General features: G+C 33.5%; 3 protein-coding genes across 3 annotated transcripts; 1 reads left to right on the top strand and 2 right to left on the bottom strand.

The window, feature by feature from the left end:
• Positions 1-277: 277 nt before the first annotated feature.
• LOC118276359 (patj homolog) lies at positions 278-12147 on the bottom strand. Its single transcript, XM_035594637.2, has 17 exons — positions 11896-12147; positions 11725-11815; positions 11254-11410; positions 10762-10934; positions 10365-10494; positions 9468-9580; positions 8647-8807; positions 8064-8209; positions 7769-7846; positions 7351-7552; positions 6844-7005; positions 6189-6319; positions 5631-5816; positions 4884-5032; positions 3607-3742; positions 3033-3199; positions 278-2638 (listed from the first exon to the last, which is right to left on the bottom strand). The coding sequence occupies exons 2-17, from the start codon at positions 11812-11814 to the stop codon at positions 2492-2494; spliced, it is 2328 nt and encodes a 775-aa protein (XP_035450530.1). The 5' UTR covers position 11815; positions 11896-12147; the 3' UTR covers positions 278-2491.
• A 589-nt stretch (positions 12148-12736) lies between these two features.
• LOC118276371 (E3 ubiquitin-protein ligase rnf8-B-like) lies at positions 12737-16915 on the top strand. The gene is made up of 3 exons (XM_035594666.2): positions 12737-13201; positions 14088-14335; positions 14521-16915. Exons 1-3 carry the CDS (start codon positions 13030-13032, stop codon positions 14743-14745), a joined length of 645 nt encoding a protein of 214 aa, XP_035450559.1. The 5' UTR covers positions 12737-13029; the 3' UTR covers positions 14746-16915.
• On the bottom strand, positions 16902-21671 carry LOC118276368 (zinc finger protein 532). Its single transcript, XM_035594651.2, has 3 exons — positions 21546-21671; positions 20597-20729; positions 16902-19737 (listed from the first exon to the last, which is right to left on the bottom strand). Exons 2-3 carry the CDS (start codon positions 20719-20721, stop codon positions 17754-17756), a joined length of 2109 nt encoding a protein of 702 aa, XP_035450544.2. The 5' UTR covers positions 20722-20729; positions 21546-21671; the 3' UTR covers positions 16902-17753.
• Positions 21672-23183: the final 1512 nt, after the last annotated feature.

Below are 23183 nucleotides of genomic sequence, written 5' to 3'. Positions count from 1 at the left end.
GTCTTTCAGACGAGGAAAGTAAGAGTAACTGAACTTCCATGACATTCACATTAAATTTAACCAATCGATTTCACCAATCTCTACTTTTTTATTAGGTCACTATGATCCTACAATTATTTTTTCCTAAGAAAATATTCGTCTATTTTACGTCTCGCAGTAGACGCGTCATATGACCATGGCGTAATAGTACTAGTGAAAAAGTGTCCTAGGGAAATATACATTTTTGAAATAAATAAAGTTGATCTCATGAAACAATGATTTCAAATAAAACAGTATATAATTATTATATACATTTATTGGAATGGACAATATAATGTGTAAAGAAAGTAATAACAAGACAACGATTAACTACAATTGAATAAAAATTCAGGTAGATAATAATTTTATAATACTTAAATCGAAAAGATAATGTCATATTAATACTTTTAATTAAAGGATCATGGCAGAATGTACATAAAATAACTGTAAGATTAATAGCAATATTGATTTTAAAGTCCTTAATAAAGTCAGTATTGAATAAAATTTTAATGTCACACAAATAGTATTTATTAAATTAACGTGTATGTTCCGCCATGACACTTTTGTGGGAGCGTTTGCGCTTACCTAAATACCGATATTAGCTATACTGTTATAGCGAAACACTTCAGATTCAGAATATAAACTGCTATTTCTATTACGAATATATCGATATTTAGGTAAACTGCAAAACGATCTCGCATCCTTTGCCACAATTATGAAGAAGCTTATACTGAGAGACGGAGTAATTTACTAAGTAACACAAAGGGAAATAAGATATTTTAGTCACATTTAACTAGTTCAAACTTAAAATAATTCATAGATTAGTAAAGAGCTGCAAATGGCTGCAAGACTCCCATTGATTTAATCAAGAAGCAAAGACAAAGAGGATATGTTGACTGGATTTCCCTTTAGCATAATGCGTGACACTTTACGGGAATAGCGAGACGTAACAAAACACGCCCCTCTCTATTTTCCATCTACCGGTCCCATGCTACAAATACGTTGCGAATTGTCCACATTTTAATGGGCCACTTTCTGAGCGACTAATAATCTGACACCTTCCTACTTATATATCATTGGGCAGGGCTGATTTTTTATATTACAGTGCACAATCACATTATTGCATATCCTCTTTGTACTTGCTTAATGGATACAATACACGAATATTGTAAATAATAATAAAATGTCCTTAAAAATAATTCCTAATAAATTGACTAAATATTTTCTATATTGGACAAGTAAGTGTAAGTACATAGGTCCATGTAATATTTCGGAATGCATCACAGAATGTTTAGATTCATTTATCTATATATTTTTTATCTAATATTTCCTATAAAATAAGCATTTTGGATCACATTTTATGTATTTTAAGGCAAATAATTATAATCAAGCAACATATTAAATATTACATTTCATGTGAAGTTTAATGACCTTTCTTATAGCCCAAAATAACGTCAGTTCAAGTCAAAATGAACTTTCTGTGCAAAACAATATGGTATATTTTTCTTTATAACGTTATTTCGCTTTAAAAGTCTCTTATTGGCATTGATTAGTCACACGTGGTTCTAGTGTCACTACTACATTTATTTATTTAGAAATATTATGAAATTAGAAGCTCACTATATTAAAATATTGTCACAATTTCATTGAAGTCAAGATTTGTGAAATAAAATTTAAAATCTCAATTCCTAGTGATAATTAAGTTGGGAATGATTTATAATGGCAGTTTATTTTTATTATAGTCTAGTCAAAAGCTTGAAAAACGAAGATTCATTATAACACTAGCTAAATAAGTACATTGTTCAATGATTTTAAGTATATTTTATCTATAACTAAACTAATAAAATCGATAAAATTTAAAATACTTAAACTCTAACAACTAGTCAAACACACAAAGATATAATGTTAGTTAAGTGAATATTTAAAACTTAATAATAATAATAAATCGCAGTAAAATATCCCATTAATAATACAATAATACGGTGTAAATGAATTAATATAATTGATATGACGATATACTGTTTACTCTAGCTACCGTAATGTAACTAAATAAAGAGTTTCAATGAGCAATAATACTTTGGGCAAAACACTGGCAACTTCAAAAGAAAGCGTTAAGAAAAAGATAGAATCAATAAAATGACGTTAGAAAGAATAAACACATAACATATAATTGTCTCGCTCTAACAGCGTAAACGTTATATATAAAAGGTATGGGTTTGACATATTTATCAATTATTCGTGTGAATGCCATTTACCATGCCATGTATATAGATTATACCGAACCCTTTTATAGTAGTGGAGACTCGTCATAGTCCAATAGTGGACTATCACATATTGTTGATGTTGTCACATAGCCATTTGGCTGATATAATTTATACCAAAATTTTTCTTTTAGGAAGATCAAGGAATATTCTTACCGCTTAATTTTGAGTCCTGTTTTTGCCTCTTGTTTGAAATGTGGTACGTTTAAAGTTTAGGGTTGTGTGGGCGGCGCAGTGTGTGGTAGCGGGGGTGGTGCGTCGGCGAGTGGCAGTGGTTTGGCCACGCCGATGCGGACTACTCCACGCGGGGCGCCCTTCAATGCTGCCACTGCTTGTTCTAAGCTCGCGTCTTCCAAGTTCTGAGAATCGAGACATATATATTAAAGTAGACTGCAGGAGACTGAAGTTGAAACATAAAGGAATTTACAGTGTGTGTAGTCTTTAGTGTAGTGAGATATTTATAATTTTATAGTGTTTCTATCCAACAAATACATACAAAACACTTATTTTTATATTACAGATTTAGAGGTACTTGCTGAACTTAAGTATATAATTTAATGCTCAACGTCAGAAAAGAGGTTAATAGTACCCTAAGTCAGATTTATTAAAACAACTTTTTGAACTGAAAATTAATAAGTTCACTCTCATTGCTCATTACTAACTGAAGTATGTAGTGTACAGCTATCATCATTATACCAATACGATACAATCGCCTAGGTAAAATTTCTTTAATAATCACTAGCAACAACATACCTGATCATTGACAAAGAGCAGTCTGTCTCCGGGTATGAGGCGGCCATCTTGCTGCGCCACTCCGCCCGGCACTAGGGAACGGATCACCACCAGTGTATGGGACGGTCGGAGCGGGTCCTGGTAATCCAGGATCGAGAATCCCAAACCACGCTCACCTTTCACCAACTCTGTAGATTATAAAAATTTTACGTTATTGAGAAAATTTATAAATATGATGAATTTAGACAATGGAGCTTTTACTCTTTCTATTGTAATATATCTATTTTATTTCAGTTTATTTAGAATTTATATCCGCGATATGCACATGCTTATTATTAGTTACACTTAGGTTATTATTAGTTACCTCTGGAGGAACTGACTCCCAAGTCACAGGCAATAAGCCTAGTTTGGGAGCCAGGGGTCTTTTAATGTGTTCAATGTATGTTATGAATAAAGTTATTTATTTATTATTTACTTAAAAATATCCATACATACGCTTGCCATTTGTTGCAATGTTATTGTCATGTCAATGCTCCATTTTTTTGTCTTGCAATCATAACAAAGTCTTTTAATAGTAATAATTATAAAGACTTACCTATGATTTGTGGTTCAGAAGACCACATAGCGAGACCAGTTAGGGGTTCCAAACTACGCGAGCGTACTTTTCCACCGGCGGACAGGGATCCTCCCTCTTCAGCTCCTGCACCTGCCAGACTTCCATCTGATTTGGCCTGAAAATATTTTAGAAAAGATTCAAATTTTTAGAATATGAAAAACGTCTACTAGTTACTAGTACGCCTAAATAGGTAGATGATTCTTGATTTTCCCGTTCCCGTGGGCATTTAGGAAATTCTCTCTTAGTGCTCCCCTGCTCTTCTTAAGGAACATAGATGATAAGTTTCAAGACCAACTCTTTGTGTGATCCTCAAATTGTTGTTTCGAGTCTGGGTGTCATGTGCATGTGAATTTGTATGTTTGTAAACAACCACATCACAGGAGAAAATCCTAATGTGGAGCAATATTTGTTTTTAAAATTTATTTATCTATTATATAATAAATATTGGATTTATGCGGTATTTCCTTTTTTAATGTCTTATTACAACAAAGATATCCAGATTATTGTAAGAATATCTAATTAATTACATAAGCTAGAAAGCTTAGAATATTATCTTCAGACATAATAAAATGCACGATTTTAGTCAAATTAATCATATTACGTTTGTTAAGGATTAATTTCTCATTCATTAATGACATTCCTGATTAGATGGTCATCAATCAAACGACGGAAACATTTTTTTAATCTAGTATTATATAATATATCGGAATTACCCATTTTCTATGATTATCTTGTACTTAGGCGATTTGATTAAAAACATTATGTTTATCTTGTATCGAAAAATCCTCTACTTAAAATCTTAGTTCGATATATTGAGTGAGCTATTAAATGACGTTATTTTCAAAGGATTTAAGAATTTTATCACAAGTTTACATTCCTATAAGCATCAAAGAGATATCACTGCCTTTGTGGTCCGCTTCATACGTAAATTGAATATAAGTAACACCAACCTGACATGTTACAAAACTCACGACAAACTCATAAACTATTATATCGCTTTTTATGAAATTTATGAATCATTCTTGAGAAATAATCATATGTTATGTTATGTCCTTTCCAGGTATTAACAACTACCACAAAGTTAAAGTTCGATGGTACATTAATGTGCCGTCACCACTCGACACTAGCAGCATAGACGACAACACTATGTTGGAGACTCGGTTGTCAGTCAATAAAGAAGATGGTTATAAATTAACAATTTACAACCATATGTAATGAATGACGATTGCAACGAGAGAAAGTAAAACAGTACATACCTTGACGAGTGTGGGCGCGGGGGGCGCGAGGTCTAGCGGGGGCGCGGGGCGGGGGCGCGCGCACACCATGCACACCTCGCTCGACAACTCCTTCAGGATCGACACCACCTCCAGGTGGTTCATGCCCAGCAGCCGGTGACCGTTCACCTCTGTGCCATAGTAATAACAAGTTCTTACCTATTGTCAATTTGGTTGGTTGGTTTGTTTGAATCCTATATATTAATACGTGATGCAAAATCTTTGGACCCCTTTTTACGAAAATTGCGCGGACGTAGGAGCATAAAATTTGGTACACTTATAGTTTATGTGTAGGAAAAGTGCAGAACGCTAATATTTTTAAAAAATAATGCTTATAAAGTACATTAAATCAATAAATAAAACATTACACACACTACCATGCATAGTATCTGATCGTATTTGACAAAACGTCAAAATCGACAGACATTGTGATGATATTCTCACGTCTCATATGAATAGAGTTTTCCTGTTCATGATGCGCAATTTGAATTTTACAAAACTAATAGCAATTCGTTAAATAAAAATTATCCTTGAACGTATGTTAAGTGGTATTGTAAATTAAATCGTATATGGTCGAATTTCGACCACTAGGCGACCACTAGTAATTATTATCGTGTTGGATAGTGCATTTATCGAGGCTACAAGCTACAAAACACGCTCCAATCAATAGGAACCGAGTAGGGCGAGTAAAACCATGCAGGAATATCTAGTAATGTTATAAGACCTTACCGAGCAGTTCATCCCCGGGGCGGTGCACGCCGGCGCGGCCGACGGGTCCCTCGGGCAGCACGGAGCGCACGTAGTGGTGCGGGCGCACCTCGCGGCCCCCCTCCACGTCCACGGTGCCCTCCAGCGAGATGCCCAGCCCGCCGCCGCCGCGGACCACCACGCCCACCACGATCTCTACCTCGTCGCCTACAACAAATAAAAAAAAAGTAGTAAATAATGTATAGGTATAGGACAGTGCGAAACAAATGTATGGAGTCTGGGCCCCTTCTACAAAAATATTTTCTAATCATTCATCAGGAAAACCGTCTACAGTTTTGATTTTTTTAGGTTATAAGCTGGTAAACGACCAGACAGATCACCCGATGGTAAGCAATCGCCGCCGCCTATGGACACCCAAAACACCAGAGGCGTTAAAATTGCGTTGCCGGCCTTTTGCGGATTAGGAATTTAAAGGTTGTTGGGAAATCGGGGATTGGGAAAAGCCTCACTTACACAACGAAACAACGCAACGCAAGCGTTGTTTCACGTCAGTTTTCTGTAAAAAAAAAGGTTGTTTACCGAGAATAGCCTGCCACTTCCTCTTGATGGCGTCCTTCTGTTCCTGTGTGCGTGGCATCTCGAAGGCAGGCTGCGCGCGGGTCGTAGCCGTCACTACTGGGGCCTCCTCGGGCGCACTCTCCACTGACACACTGCGCAAAGAAAAGAAAATAAAATTAATATAAAAAAGAAATGAGTCAAGTTCAATAACAAAACTGATGCAAACTTTCTTTGATACTAGCTACTTCCGCGCGGCTTCACCCGCTCTGCTTGGCTCCTATTTGTCTTAGTCTAATGTTTTATGGCCTATAGCCTTCCTCGATAAATGCACTATTCAACACAAAAAGAATTATTAAAATCGGACCAGTAGTTCTGGAGATTAGCGCGTTCAAACAAACAAACAAACAAACTCTTCAGCTTTATAATATTAGTATAGATTCAATTTAATTAGTTCCTTCGTGAAACTGTTTGGATTCACTTATAAACGAATACTATATATAATAATAAATGCCTAGGGCTCTAGACTTATTCTGAGGTAGCTCTGGTTTGTTTACATAAAAAACCAACCAGCCTGCCAATCGTGGAGATTATGGCAAACCCCTGCTTTGTAGAGGAGGTTCATAGTCCACTAGTGGACTTCTACGAGTTGTTGGTGTAAGTATATGTTAGTACTTACGAGTTATGTAGCTGCGCCATGGGTATGTCATGCTCTGGCGACGGCAGCGTGTCAGGGCGGTGCATGTGTAGGAATGGGTTGTGTGGCGTCGCGGTACTGGCCGCGCTCTCCCCGGCCGCTATAGCCTGCTGTAACTGCTCGAACTTAGGGCCACGGAGGTATCTGTGTGAACAAGTGTAATATTTATTGTAATATAAAATATAAGAAATTTATATAAGATTGTGTGGTAACCTCACTTAAAAATATGTTCATGATTATGAATTGACGAATACGATCACCATAATGGTTTATGAAATGTCGTTTTCATTGATGTTACATCTGCTTGAAGGCTCCATTTTTCACATAACAAGTGACGACAAAATGGGTGTCACACTAACTATACACACCTCTCTCTACGTTACGACATGTTGAATAGATATTCGCTAGTAAAAAGACTGGAAATTCATAGACTTTTTGCCTCGTGACATATAAGTGAACAATAACAATTTTCCTTATTAACTAACTTACCTTTCCAATTCCAGTGTAACAATGTTGCCACTCTGTTTCAGCGCATCTACGGCTCGCTGATTAGACTTGCCCGCGAGAGAGACGCCGTCGACGGCTACGATGCGATCGTTGACGCGCACTTTGCCACTCAAAGCCGCCGCGCTACCCGGCGTTACCGACTTTACGAATATACCAGAAAGTTCCTCTTTTTCACATACATAGCCTGTAACCAAAAGAACAAGTAAGATTGATGTATTTATTTTCGGGTTTCAGACGCTAGAAAATCATTTTAGCATTAGTTACTCGAAGAAAATAATTCGAGGCGAACGGTTCATGATTATAAACCCCTATTTAACTCGAAATTAATCAAGGTATCTCGAACAGTTTGCATGAATATTGCAAAAATGAAAATAATAATAATATGTCTAAAAATATTTACCTGCAATAGTAATTCCAAGTCCATTTTCGTCTTTCTTCAGCTGCACTGTGAATCTATCGACTTCTGGAGACTCCGCATCTACGAATATATATCAAATTAATATTATTAAATCACTTACTATCGTACTCAGGGACATTTAATGTTTACTTTAACTATCCCTTAGCATTTGCTCCGAAAAAAATTACTAAGGACTGGGTTAAGTTACCATTAAATGCTAAGGAATACTCTCTTATCAACCTGAAGTAACTAAATATCAACTAAAACGGATCTAATAAGGTATTAAAGCAGTAATTACCTGCATCAGGAGGTGGTGTGATGGATCTGTCGAATACGAATCTGGAGGCATTGTTGTGTGGGACTGGTGTAGGTTGCGTGTGGAACACTTGTTCGAAGCCCGCGTCTAGTAAGTAGCGATCCAGAGCTTCAGGGTCTGACAGGAGTCTGTAATAAAAACATTTTCAAGTGTATTGCAAAACAATAAGGTTGGTAAAAAAAAAATACGATCTATGTGCGTATTTTTTGGCTAGCGTAACGAAATACTAAAGTACATATAACAAAACTTCAAGTATCAAATACGAAATAGTTGGACACTACAATGTTATATTTTTAACCACAATCATTAACGATTCTATAATTAAAAAAATACTAGATAAAATCATCACTCTGTGCAACAGAAATCACTAAAACTTACCGAATACAACAAAGATAAAACATTCAGGAGCTCTACACTACCTGTAGGTAGACTGACAGAGAATGCTGTGTAGCATTAATGTCAGTCATGCAATTTGTATACAACCAAAGTATTTAAAATAAATAAATAAAGATGAGTGTATGTATGTAATGTTTTAAATAAAGATAATAATATAACAAACAAATACCTGGCGGGTACGAGTGGCGCGGAGTGTCCGGGATGCGCGGCGTGAGAGTGCAGCGGCGGCGCGGCCGGGTCCGCGGCGCGCGCCACTACCAGGCGCACCCGGGAACCAGACGCACGCAACACTCCCGCCACTTGTTCCGAACCCATCTCCATTAAGTGAGCCTAAAAACACAGTCGTTCATTCATAAAAACACAAAAAAAAAGAAGTATTCTAAGTCAAGCAAAACAAACATTTATTTTATTTTGCACTTCATCACGTAATGGAAAGCAATATACAAATATCCAAAAAACAAGTATAAACACGCGATACAATATTAATTAGGTTACAGTCATATTTTACACACATGTGAATATCGCATAGTAATTATGAAAATCGGAAATCCCGAGATTCTTACATCTTCAGTCGAGTTGTTTGCAACCGACAATACGACACTCACGTACAAAATACGCGCTCGAGCCAAACTATAGGCGGATACTATTGTTGATATAAGTTTCTTCCTTTACAGGGCATACCTATCATACCAATCAACAGACCAGTCTCTACTTACAAACTGTATTCTTGTATGTTAATATTACATTTTTATTTAGGTACACAACATTTTAAATTCTCACATGCTTTCAAGCTGCAAACAAAATTTGTACTCCTACTGGTATAACATAGCGTCACACGTAAATCTACTACTAAGATCAAATTATTGTTATCACCTATGTCAAACAAATAATAAATGCTGATGATAAATATTTACGATTCTTTTACAAGAAGACTAGGGACCAGTTTTCCCACTGTCATAAAGTAGCAAATAGTTTACACAAAGATCTTACATCTCCTATTTGCAAGATATGGTCTCCAGACTTCAGACGGCCATCTCTATCGGCGACACCTCCCGCCAAAATTGTCTTGACAATCACGCCACTCGTCCTTGCACCAATGATACCTAAAAATACACTTAGCTCATGTATATTAACATAATATAAACCTTTTCGCTAATCATATAGTAAGTAGGGTATTGCTAAATAGTAGGCAGTTAGGCACAATGGGGCTGATGACAGGGTTTTGTCCATTGAGTCCATCATTATAATAATGGAGAAATCTTAGCCACGTAGGTTTTGTTTTGTCGAAATTAGAAAATCATAATAAGATAATGTAAATTAAATTTAGATTAGGAGTGAGAGGTCGCTATGTTGTCGAACGTGGGAACGTTTTTATGCAATAAAAATGTAGAAATGTGTCCAACATTTTTAATTGGCCTATTTCAAACTCGGTGCTAAGTGCGTATTTGCAAAAAACAACAATAATATGTTCAACTCGGGAATCAATGTGTTTATAATCAGTCGTACTTTCGACCACTATTTGAGACGCCAGTATAACTTTTACGGTAAATTAATTGCATTATTACCGCAGCTCATTGTTACGTTAGAAAACCTTGAAGTCAAGAATATTTTTTGTATGTAATTCAATTCTAACTGACAATGAAAATGTTCTCAAACAATGACATTCATCTTAATCACACAACAATAACATAATCTTTTATTCCCTTAGGAATGGAGCAATTGTACATATTTATTAATGTAACACCCACTTTTTGGTAATAATAATTAATTTATAAGTAATATATATTTATAACATACTGGTTTAAACATATTTTTTACCTTTATCCTTATGTTTGTAACTATGTTAAAGTGTAATAAAACTATTGAGAGTATAAAAATAATAATTACCAAATCCTAATCCAGTGCCATCATTAACTAAATTAATGATTTCAACCTGTGCCCAGTCACTGCCAACAATACTGTGAGACATAGAGCCGAGAGACTCATCAGTTCTTGACAAGTCCAACAGACCACGATTCTGAAAAAATTAAAATAATAATTTTAGAATCACATGACACATATATCTATAAATCCTATAAATGACATGGTTTAGCTTATTCCTATATATTTTACATAATTAATATGGGCATAACTTTACATTCTATGCTACTATGACAATTTGCCAGTCTTTATCTAGGAATGTAACCTATACTAAAGACCCATAATAATAATCCACACAAAAGAAATGAGTTAGGATTGTGGTAAACCCTTTTAAAATAACCTAAGAGTGGTACTATATACATACCTGTTTGGGAGACATGTTTGAGTCTACAGATCCGCTGTCCAACCCTAGAATGCGCTCATTATCAGAACCAGAACCAAATTCAAGACTATGTGGTGGCGAAACTTGGGGAACACGCTGCTCCTCCTCCCCCTCATGACTTCCATACAAGTTTCTTGCTTGCAGAGCAAGATCACCTAGAATACAACATTTTAGTATTTAACAAAAAAAAATACATTTGTGTACAACAAATATATACTACTCTAGGCATGATGAAGCAGTCGAAAATAAGTTGTTGGCACAAATAAATCATAGCAATCAATGTTTATAAGCTCCTCTAAATTAATTTATAAATGCATAATTTATAACAAGATAACTAAAGTTAAAGGTTAATACAGTTAATTAATATTTCCAAACTTGTTTACCAAGTATATAGAATAGAGTCATAGAGGTGTACTCCGCAGAAATCCTTGTTATAGTGTTTACAAAGCATTGTTAGTGTTTACAAAGTATTACCTGCTGGAGTGATATCAAAGTCCCCAGGAATTATAGATGGATGATGAGCAACCTGGGTTGCAAGCATTCCTACTGAGTCATGAAGTGTCGCTATACTCTTCAGTATAGGACTTTCCAACAAGTTTATTAGCATATTCAAGTCATCGTTGGTGGCAGCCTGTTAAAGAAAATTTATAAAAAAGTATACATAAAGTTAGCATATCTACACATGCTAGTAGGAACATTCTATATAAAATTGTATGAATTAATTTGGCTAGATATTCATTACGTAATTCAATAATAAATCACAATAATGTGTACAATTACAAAATCTTGAAACATGGATGAAAACAAACAAACAATATAAATACTATAACATCTTGTAATATCATAATTCATTTTGAATTAAATAAGTAAGGTTTAAATAATATTGTCAATATTTGTTACAAAATGTAAGACTAATGAAACAGAATACTTGTTTCCAATTGTTACCTTCAACTTGGGATCATCACTTTGATCTACAGCTGCTTTTACACTTTCTAATTGTTGTAAAGCATTTGATATATTCACTCCGAGATGCATGCTGGAACAATATCAATATGTGAAATCATTATTAAAACATCTGATATAAAAATATAAGAATAAATACCAATACCAACATACTTTGAAACTTTATGTTGTTGATTATCTTGAGAATCACTACAAATATTTTTTTGATTAGTCACACAAATTTAAGGCTTTTCAACGATTTGTCAGTGGTGTTAACATAAGTATTTATTTAGTTTTCAAATTCAGCTTTCAATATCCGTTTTTCATTGTAATATTCTGGTCAATGATATTAAAATGAAATTATTTTTACAAAAAATACTTGTAAACCACATACGTCAAATAAGACCATAGATAAGTACAAGCACAGAGTATAAATACTAGAAACATTGATGATTGAAGAATATAGACCATAAATAATAAATAAATTAAACTTATTAACGCATACTTTACTGATGAATGCGATATATTTTAATTTATAGGCAAGTTAGTCTTAAAACGTAATCTGGAAGTCTGTATGTACTTCCATTTGATTCAATTTTAAAGTAACCGCCTTTTAGCTTCCTCGATAAGTCTAGGAAACTCTAGTAATCTCCTTCTGTTCTGTTCTGTTCCCTGTGACTTCCTCTACATCTATATTATAACAAACTCTTTTCTTGTGACAAAAGTGAAAGGACGAGCATTTCTACAGTTCGTTGCAAAGAAAGTAATATTTATTATAGAGCTTTTTGTGATCATTGATCCAAGGGGATAGAGGAGTCCAAAGCCGTAGGATTTCGACACTTATGATTTTATTTATTCTGTTAACGCTGTTTTTATAAATAAATAAAACCAATCCTCGGTATTTATTCATTATGAATATTTAATTTTATTTATTTAATTCGAAAAATTCGCCCACTTCTACAATTATTTGGTAGCACTCACTGTCAAAGTTCATAGTGTAGTGATACTGTCAAGTGTCAAATTATCCACTGTTGGTGTTTGTGTGTTTTGTAGTCTGTCCAATGGTCTCCATTTTTCTGTCCCTACTACCTTTATTTTTTATTTATTATTGATTGATTCTATCTATTCCTGAATTCTGAAAATCTGTTGTTATAGTGAAGACAAGTAAAGGATATATTCACCCAAAACTTAAAATCTAGCAGTCGATTTCAAAATTATCTATAATTATATACCGAAGAGGACTATACAAAGGTGTAAAACATAAAACAAAACGAGATTAGGTTCCAGACCTGATCAAATATTGCAAAAATGGACCCATATCCATATGACGTAATTGATCTCACTAATCTGGGTGACTCCTTTACATACGCGTCGCGGGTACAACATCCTCCAAGTATGGCTCCAGATGAGGTGATTGAATTAGATAGAGATTCGGAAGACTCCATCTACGATAGAGATCTTCCTCCCGACGATTATCGATGTAAGTTTGAATGTATTACCATGATAATGATTAATAAAATTAATTGTGTACTAGATGTACTTCAAGTTTTGTAGGTAGATATTAATAAGCAAAAATTTAATGGAAATGTCTATTTCTAATCAGTCTAATCAATAATAATGGGTAACGTTTATTGTTATTTTTATTATTTGTAGACAGGCAGGCAGTTGAAACAACTGATAGTGCCCGCATCCAGTTAATTTTCACTAGTTCATTTCTTGCAGTAGTTATATTACTGTTTATGTCCTAGGTACTTCTATTTCTTAGTGTTATTATGCCTCTGGGCCTGGTTTGTCAGGTTTGTGTGTTATAATGTTTACAGAACTGGCAAATTCTTCATACTACCGTCATACTAAATATTTATGACTTTCTTGGATATATTTTTAATTTATGATTTGTTTTTTATATCTCTTTTAATATTAGTACCTACTCTTGGTGCTGACTCCGTGCCCTTGTCATACATTTTATGACTATTGTTATAAATGAGAATACCTATTAATTAGAGATATACATATTAATTCTAAATTAGATAACTGATGATGTTATAATAGTTAATACTAAAGCGAATTTACTGTATCAATGTTGGTTTTACATTATGGGATATTTCATAGAAAAGGTAAATTTATATGAAATAATATGTTGATTATGAATGCAGAATAAGTCCAAAAAAAAAACAGTTTTTCGATGTGAAGCACTAAGGAGCAGCATGTTGTTATGCATTGAATGCCTTCCAGCTGTTAAGAATGAGACCTACCAACAAGTAGCCTAGTTTTTATTCTGCCGGTCATGTTGGATTTATGTTTAGAAACTACAAATTCTGTAGTTTAACAACAAAATAGTAAAGGTTCTATTTAATCTTGTTTTGCAGTTGGAGAAACAAGTACATTGGAAGAATTAATGAACTTAGAATGTTATAAAAACCCAAAAGAGAGAGTTGCAAAACTAAAAAAAACTATAAAAAGAAGAGTGAGAGAGTATGAACTAAGAATGGAGAGATTAGAAAAAATGAAACAAGAAAATATAAGGTTAGAAGAAGAACGAAAAAGGCAGAAAGTAAAAAGGTTAAAACAAGCTGTGAGAGAAAAACTTCGTGAAGAGAGACAAAAGAAGGATAAGGTAAGTGAAATTTTATATTCACTTGATTATCGTCATTTATTTATTTATCTTACTTGTTCATTACATTTTTTAATAATTAATTAGAAAAAAGAAACATTTAAAAATATAAAAAGCAGTAGCCCACCGCTTTGTGTGGACTAGTATTATATAATTTGATAAATAACCAATTATAATTTTTGTTTCAGTGTGCAGTGTGTAATGAGATACCAAAAGAAACCACATTTGGGATTTGTCCCATATGTTGGGAAGAGTTAGGGGATGAACCAATGGCTTCAACGACTTGTGGACATGTCTTTTGCTTAGAGTGTATACGTAGATATCTTGACCATGAACCAAAATGCCCCACTTGCAGACAAGATTTAGTAGGAAACAATGTATTTCATCCGCTTTATTTAAGTCAAGGAACATAAGTCAATATATTTTTTATATTGATATTTTTTTCGAAGTAGTGTATATAAGATTAAATATTAGTCGTTTTAATCAGGCCCACAAACAATATCAATTTGTAAAATCTCCAAGCAATTCATGCATAATATGTGTGATTGTCGAACATTAGTATCCTGAAACTTAAGATTAATTAATTCATTTACATAATTATGACCTGAGCGAGTTGCTCAGAACGACTAGACTAAATGATAACTGACAAGGTGGAATTTAAAAAATATATCATTCTATTGTAATACAAATAACTGTGTAGGTAATTAATAATGTGTTTTAAGTTAACTCACTTGCTAAAGCGATTAAAACGACTAATACTTAGTCTGGAAAAAAAATATTATTTTGCCAATGCAGTATTAATTATTTACTTGTGCATTTATTTATGTATGATTTGAGATAAATCTCTGTTGCGACGGTTTCATTTTTTCAAGCATTGTCCTTTGTTTCATATCGCTTATCTGTCGGTATATGAGACACAATAGAAAACACATTGTCTCTCGTAGATCTGCGTTTCGGCATGACGTGCGTAAAAGTACTTACTTAAAAGGTGAATATTGTGTATTATGCATTATCTAAATTATATTCTGTATATTATGATATCAAGCAAGCGAATCCTGATAAATATGAAACAAATACAGTAGAATTTTGATAATGCAGACAGGTATAAACAAATCTTATGTGTAGTGTTGTAGGTACTTACATGTAGGTAATATTCAATAATTTTCTAGTCTTTAGGTATTTATTACTCTAAGTCGTACAGTTGATCTGCATAAACCAAAAGGTAATTGTGACCATTAATATTTCTTTTGTCACATTTATTTGACCAAAAATGTTTCCATATGAGTATTATTATTTATTTAAATTAACCTATGTAAAGACACGCAAACTATTGACAAATCTCAATAACGACAAATAATAAGGCTTTATATTAAGTATAAGTTTTGAAGTTAAGTTTAAGTTTTGACATTGTAAAATTGTGGTTGAATAATTCCATAATAATTTAAAATAAAGCTTGAACATAATAATAGGAATACTTTTGCATGCAGTACTTAATAGTCGTAATCATTATATGAGACAAGTTTAAAAAGAACATATTTTCCTGTCTTGTTTGGGTATTACTTCTTCAAAATTATATTTGACTTGATGGCAGAGCCATTGAATCGATTGAATTTAATTCTTAGATGTAATTTTATATTTTTGATTGTGATAATTGGTAAAAAGAATGTGCTACTATTTTTTATTGTAATTACATATTAGATTATACTGTTACCATCCAAAATTTTAATCAAATTCCGGTATAGATCTAATAATTTGAAATTAAGACCATATGACAGTTGCATAAAAATTCTTTATGTGGCAGATTGTTTATACAAATTACGTTATAAATATTCCATCTAGTACATAAGAACGTAATTTCACTAAAGTCACTAAGGGTACTTAAACGAAAGTGGTGAAAATGGCACTTGTTTGTCTCTTATTTTGTGCACATTGATTCAAATTCCCTCAAATGATCTTTTGTTTAGCCATGTAAAAGATTAATCATATTGTAGTTTATAAAACATATTATTTAATTTACCTAGTGTTAGTGTGTGCATGTTATATGAAATATGTATGTATGTAAGTTAGTGTTTAAGAACTATTATATAAGTCAGTTTCTTGATATCGATATCAATATTTACAGTAAAACAAAATGTGGTAGGAATGATGCAGAAACTTGATCTCCTTGACAAATGAAAATTCATAGTAGCTTTAGTGTTAATAGTACTTAGCTTTGGTGTTTATATAATTACAACTTAATGATTTTGCTAGATTATAATGAGTATTTATTTTTTAGGGTTAGTTAATTTATTGTTTTTCTATTAACCTATTGTAGGTAAGTACTGTCGCGTTAAGACAGCTCGAATGGTAACAATATTTTTTTAACGTGATTGTAGTGTAGAGGTAACTCTCTTTTTCTAAGTGTTAAGTAGGTATCTTAGGTTTAAAATCTGTGATTATTCCACAACAAACTGCATTTGCAATAACGGAGTAAACCAAAACAGTATAAACCTACATTTCCATATATTGTGAAATAGAGCATAAGATTTTCTTCATATTCATTCATGTTGTAGAAATTAATAAAGACTGATTGCAGCTGAATAACTTTTATTCATTCTGTTACAAGTATCTTAAAATTTAAACAGTAATAACGATAGTTACATTAACATACTCAGTCATTAAACACAGGACACATTTGCTTACAAGTAGTCCACATAAAATAACTTAATCATAAAATGTCAGTTACGGCCAATTTCAATAACCTAATCTGTAGATTGCTGACTAGAGATACAATTTTGACATAAGCTCCATACAAAATGCGTCAAAATTGTATCTTGAGTAAGCAAATCTACAGATAGATAGGTTATTGAAATTGGCCGTTAATTGATTACTTTTATTGCTTATTTTTGTTTAGGTAAAACTTCGACCTCTAGTTATTGTCTTTTGCGTTATATAATAATTATTGTACAAAATAAAGAATTGCATATGTACACACATTTCAATGTAGTTGGTGAGTCTACTGCCAAACACCGGGCTGACCAGGGCTCATTACTACCTACTGATTAGGTACTAAGAATATTGAACATCTCAAATTATATACTAAACTACATACTGAATTTACCTACCTACCTACATCAAGGTACAATTCTTTAAAAAAGGCGCATTTAGTGCATTTTTTTAGTTACTAAAAGTGACAATGTTGCAACTTAGTATCTATACTTAAAATAATGAAGTCAGTGTAACTTATTTTATATGTAACGAAAAACATTCAAAATCTTATAATAGTGATAATGAGATAAAATTAAGACTAAATAAAATAACAAATTACCAGATAATAACAACTCTCCACTGCAGAAGACTATGGAAAACAAAAATCATTTTGGCCTTATTCAAAATACTAGTTAATTATTTTTACTGCCTAAAGTTGGATAAGGATTTTTCCTCATTTACTTGGATTGTTTTTCATCAAAAAAGCCATACCATGAACTCTAAAATGCTTGGCTAAATCTTCTGGCTCCTCAAAGTCCTCTCTACAAATGTTACATTGGTTTTCACGAAGAGGTTCGTTGGAAATAATTTCACTACTTTGGTATTTTATCAGAGCATTTTCATTGTAACAATGTTTTTCTTTTATATACGTTTCACTATCCGAGATACTGTGTTCCAGCAGTAAGTGCTTCGAAAATGACGGCTTGACAACAAAACTTTGTCCACATTCCATACACTGATAAGCCATGCATGAGTCTCTATGTGTTATCAAATGTTTTTCTAGTATTTCTTTTTGGTCAAAGTTACTTCCACATATTTTGCAGATGTAACACAAAGTAGCAGGAGGGGTGTCACACGTTATCGTCTCGTCGTGGGTATCTATACTTGACTGATCATTATCCATTTTAAAAGGATCCCTTAGAATTTTAATTTGTTGCCGTTTCCCTTTTCTTTTAAATACTTTCTTGCCAATAGTTTTTTTAATATTACTTTTGGTCAGATTCGTGTTTTGAGTTTGAGTTCGGTATTTATTTACATCAATTCTGGTGAGAACAATTTTGGCATCCAAACATTTTTCTGTTTTATGTAGTGAAGAATAATGCTTTTTAATTTCTTTGGGATCATCAATAATATTCGCATTACACAAATGACATAACACACTGTTTGTCATTTTGTTAAAAGTAGTCACATCTGGACTATCATCCAATTCTGTGGAACTCTCAAATGTGGAAGTACATTTGTAAGGGCATTCATTGGGCAGATTATGTATTTCGCTATACTGACATCTATAGGTGAAACTTCTCTGACATTGATCACACCTTTTCACGACACGGTATACTCTTTTCGGCTTATCTGTATCTTTTAAAGACTCAATTTCCGACAGCAGATTTTTCACTGCATTTTCTACCGTAACGTTTTTATTGTGTTTTTCTAGGAAATGCATCAGTAGGAGGGCCACGTCCTTAAATATTGAACCACATGGCCAACATGGATAGAAGACGAAAACTTTGTGACTTTTTATGTGACTCTCTATACGACTCTGCAAGACAAATTTTCCTGGACATAATTCGCACTTATAGAATACCAGTGGCTTTATACTGTCCATTTTATGAGTCTTAAAATGGCTTTGCATACTAATTTCACTGAAACATGCAACAACGCAAAATGGACACTTGAAAACTTTTCTCATGTGAAGATTTTTCATGTGTTCTCTTAAATCGTTAGGATGGAAACAAATGCGACAGTTAGCCGCCCCACATTTTAGTCTTGCAGTTGCTCTCATCATTTTAAAACCCTCACAGTCGTGGTTGTAAGGATAATTAATATTTTTGTTGCCAAGGGCCGAACCACATTCAGGGCAGCAATAAAGGGGGCATTTTAAATGTAAACGCAAATGCGCTTTAAGAGCGCACGTGGTGGGCAGGGCAAATAAACATACAGGGCATGAATAAACCTGGTTGGAAAACTGCATATAGTGACTGGCCCGATCTTTACAAGCAGAAGCTGGTGAATCAGATAAGTTTTCTTTACACTCTAAACAAATCACTTGGGTGTATGCACTCCTATTCTCGGCAATTGGTGGGGGTTTGGGCGAACTTTCAGAAGTTATTATACAATCATTGTCTTGTGGTGGTATTTGGCCGACAAGTGTCAGTTTGTTGACTTGTGGTACTTGATTGGTAGGAATGAGTTGATTGCTTGGTGCTGGCTTGTTTGCTGGTATTGCAATTTTAATGTTGAAAAGATTTAACGGTAAAGGTTCTACGTTTAAGTCAGTGACGTTGATGGTCGCAGTTCTAAAAACGTGGGATCTTATATGATATAGTAAATTACATCGGTTATAAAACGTTATTGTTACATTACAATGGCGACACAGATATGTGATGTTAACAGACTTGCGTGTGACGTGATCATTTAAACTGGACTCGAAGATAAATCTGTGGAAGAAATAATAAAAGGTAAATTTCAGAATAAACATGATGTTATAGGTACCTATATAATATAGCTATCGTACTTGGCTACCTACTTTTGGTATTTAGGTATCTGGGGACACAGTAGTGGCCCCGCCAAGTTAATTATTATTATAAGGTCTCTTACACAAAAGAGGAGTGACTGTTCTAAATTTCAAAGTGATGAAACCTATCTAAAAAATATTGCTTGTCTGTTAGGTACAGGTAAAACACCAGGTAGAGTATAAAAAATTCGACCCTATTTTTTCCTGGACCTTGGTTGTTAATTGCCACCTTGACTGTATGGACAAATCAATGCAACTTGTAAACTGTAGAAATCGGTAAGTAGCATCTAAGGCGACGCGTGGCGGCAGAAAATTTACAAATAACAACAGTGTAGTCTGTAAGTACTTAGTTTAGGACTCCAAGACAACTCCATAATAATTAGGAGCCCTACCAGTGTCAATACAATTATAATAAAAATGTATGTCCAATAAAAATGGGCTTCTTGGACACGGACCTGTGTCCCTTCAATCTGATTTTGTTTCTTATAATTATTTTCTTATTCATTAACAACTACTTAAGTACCTAACATATTAGTTATTTATAACTCATCATGATATTATTGAAATTAATATTTTTTTTATTGTATTTATTTTAATAATAATTAAGAATCATTATATGACAAGATTGAAGACATAAAAGATGCACCAAGATTACTAATTTTGCTATGCCTGACAGGGTCCATATTGATCTTGTATTATTTTCATACCATCTGTGTACATTATATGGAATGCAATAAAGTATTGAGTACTGAAAATAAAAACTTTTACAGATAAATACATACTTGTCACCACAATCGGTACATGTGAAAACTTTATGGCCATTCACTGGCACTGGTATGACATAATTCGGCAAAGCCTTAGTAAACAAGAGGTTTTTAACACTCCATTTATCATTCAAATTATCCATGGCTGTATCTGAAACAAAAAGTAACAAAAATAATATTTAATAGTTCATCGATCAACTTCAACATCCTATTGGCAGATATTAACATCTGCTTTCAGTCAAATTAAACTACTAATACTACACTGGTAATATACATAATAAATATTAGGCATATTACCAGTATTGACCATAAGCATTATAAGTTACTCATACAATATCTGGTAAAAAGTGGATGTCACATTGAATAGCTGCCCCTCTACTTAATCCTTCGCAGTATAAAAGGTGTGAAGTTATAATAATGTTTTGTAATAGGTACCAGATTTTTGTAACTAGGTACCTAAAAGGTCGTTGGAAACGCTGACAATAAACACTTCTTAAGGTAAATAAATATTCTAAAATAATCTTAAGTATGTAACATACATGATAAACAACTTGTACCTAAGTATTCTAATACATTATTTTGTACAATTGAACGTCTAGTCTAATAGCATTTCAAAACTTGAGTTTGTTCTATATTATTAGGTACCTACAGTACCTATATTACTGCAACTAAAATAGAACAGTGATACAATCACGAATGCATAACGACAAACGAAAGCAATGGAGTAATCATCAAACTTTTTATGTTAGATGTGTTTGATAAGAATAAATATTATTACATAGTTACTACTTTATTCACGTTGTAGTATAAGACATCTCCGAGTACAAAAACCTGCGCAGAACTGAATGATTCTAACATGGCAATACCTCATGCAAGCAGGTGTCAGTATTAGTGAATTTTTAAATTACGCGCCTCATGGAAGTTTTTAAAGATACACTGAATTTACTTCTATCGCTGAAAAACATACCTCTGATCGTGAAATTCGTATAATTTCGAAATTACGACCCACAGCTGACCATTTTTACTTGACAGAAAAACGAAGACGCCCTCTGTCGCACATTAGACTAAAGGAAGTATCGCCAGGTGAGAAAAAGATTTTGTGTTACCAGTGTATCAAAATTCGTTTGTGGAACGAAAAACTGTTTTAACAATCAAATTAAATGTAAAGAGTAATAATTAATTAAGCTACTTCTTAAAGTAAAACTATAATTCGTTAATTATGGTTTTTCAATGTAATAGGCATAACATTTACTTATTGGCTATACTAGGGACAGGCACTTATGTTGCTGACTATACCAACTAACTCGATCTTAGAACTAGGTAATAAAGTGATTTTACACGATATAATGATTTGCCCTTACTGTAGAATGCGGTTTTATCGTGTAAATTAACCAAAATATTACGTGTGCAGGTTAGCAAATTTTTAGTCCTCATCAAAATTAAGTGTTATGTCACCACGTGCAGTATATTTCAGTAAAAATAATAGTGTACATTTTACATTATGCACAATTTATAGGTACAAGACGATACGCTCAAACACAAAATAAGTTATATTGATCTTTCACATTTCTATCCGTATTTAACTTTTATTACTAATACTTAGGTTTTGCAATATAATGTCTTATCAGTCAGTTTTCAGAAAGATCTAGATGCAGGTAAAATGAATAGCTAGTAATAACAAAAATTCCTAAAAATCCTATATTCACGTTAATGGTTTGGTATTGCTATCATTACGGCAATAATACATTCAGATTTTCTATGCAAGCCACACTTCTTTCGTTCAAAAACGTTTCTGTTTGTTTCCATTTGTTTTTATATTCTTAGACTAGTCTTCTACCTTTAATTGGTGCATAAAATAAAAACTAAATCAAAAATAGGTACCTATTAGGTAAAATTACTCGCAGCAATTTGCATGTGAGGTTTTGACAAAGTTTCTCCTCAGTGGAACTTGGCCCGATCTTTTGCACCACCATATTCGACAAAGGTCCTCAATCTCACGTGAGACAAAAGAGACAACAAATAATTAAATTAATATTCATTTCCTTTTTGTTTGTTTTGCAACGCTCTGTTATGGACTTGAATTTCTTCAACTGCAACCTCCAACAATATCTAGTGTAGAAAATATGGCAAACTTTGTACAGGAGCCCGGTAGGTAGTTCAGTTGTCTAGCAGTGGACTGTTGATATTACTGTTACTAATACGGCTACACGATGGCGCATAGTGCAATTTGTGGTTCTTATTTCTGCAAAAGTCAAGGGCTGATAAAAACATTTTCATGTAAATAGTTGCGCTGTTACAGACTAGATGGCAGCATCTGCTCAATTTATAAATTAGGGCGCACTATATTAGGGGCGCTGATATTGGGCCATGGGTCTCCTATAGCTTCACTGTGTCAGTGGAAAAGCGACGCAAGCATTGTTTCATACTAATTTTCTGAGACCGTGATATCACTCTAGCCCATTCATGCTGAATCACGACTCTCACACATGAACATTGTATTTTTTTTAAATAATAACTGCCACCTTGTGTCGCTACCTACTCAACATTACTAAATATACGAGGTAGGAAAGTCTCCAAGTTGTTGAGAATGGCCTATGAACTTAAG

The sequence above is a fragment of the Spodoptera frugiperda genome, chromosome 15 (assembly GCF_023101765.2).
Source record: "Spodoptera frugiperda isolate SF20-4 chromosome 15, AGI-APGP_CSIRO_Sfru_2.0, whole genome shotgun sequence".
In the NCBI taxonomy this organism is placed as follows: Eukaryota; Metazoa; Arthropoda; class Insecta; order Lepidoptera; family Noctuidae; genus Spodoptera; species Spodoptera frugiperda.
Note: the sequence above shows the minus strand (reverse complement) of the source record. Positions and strands in the feature narration are given on the sequence as shown.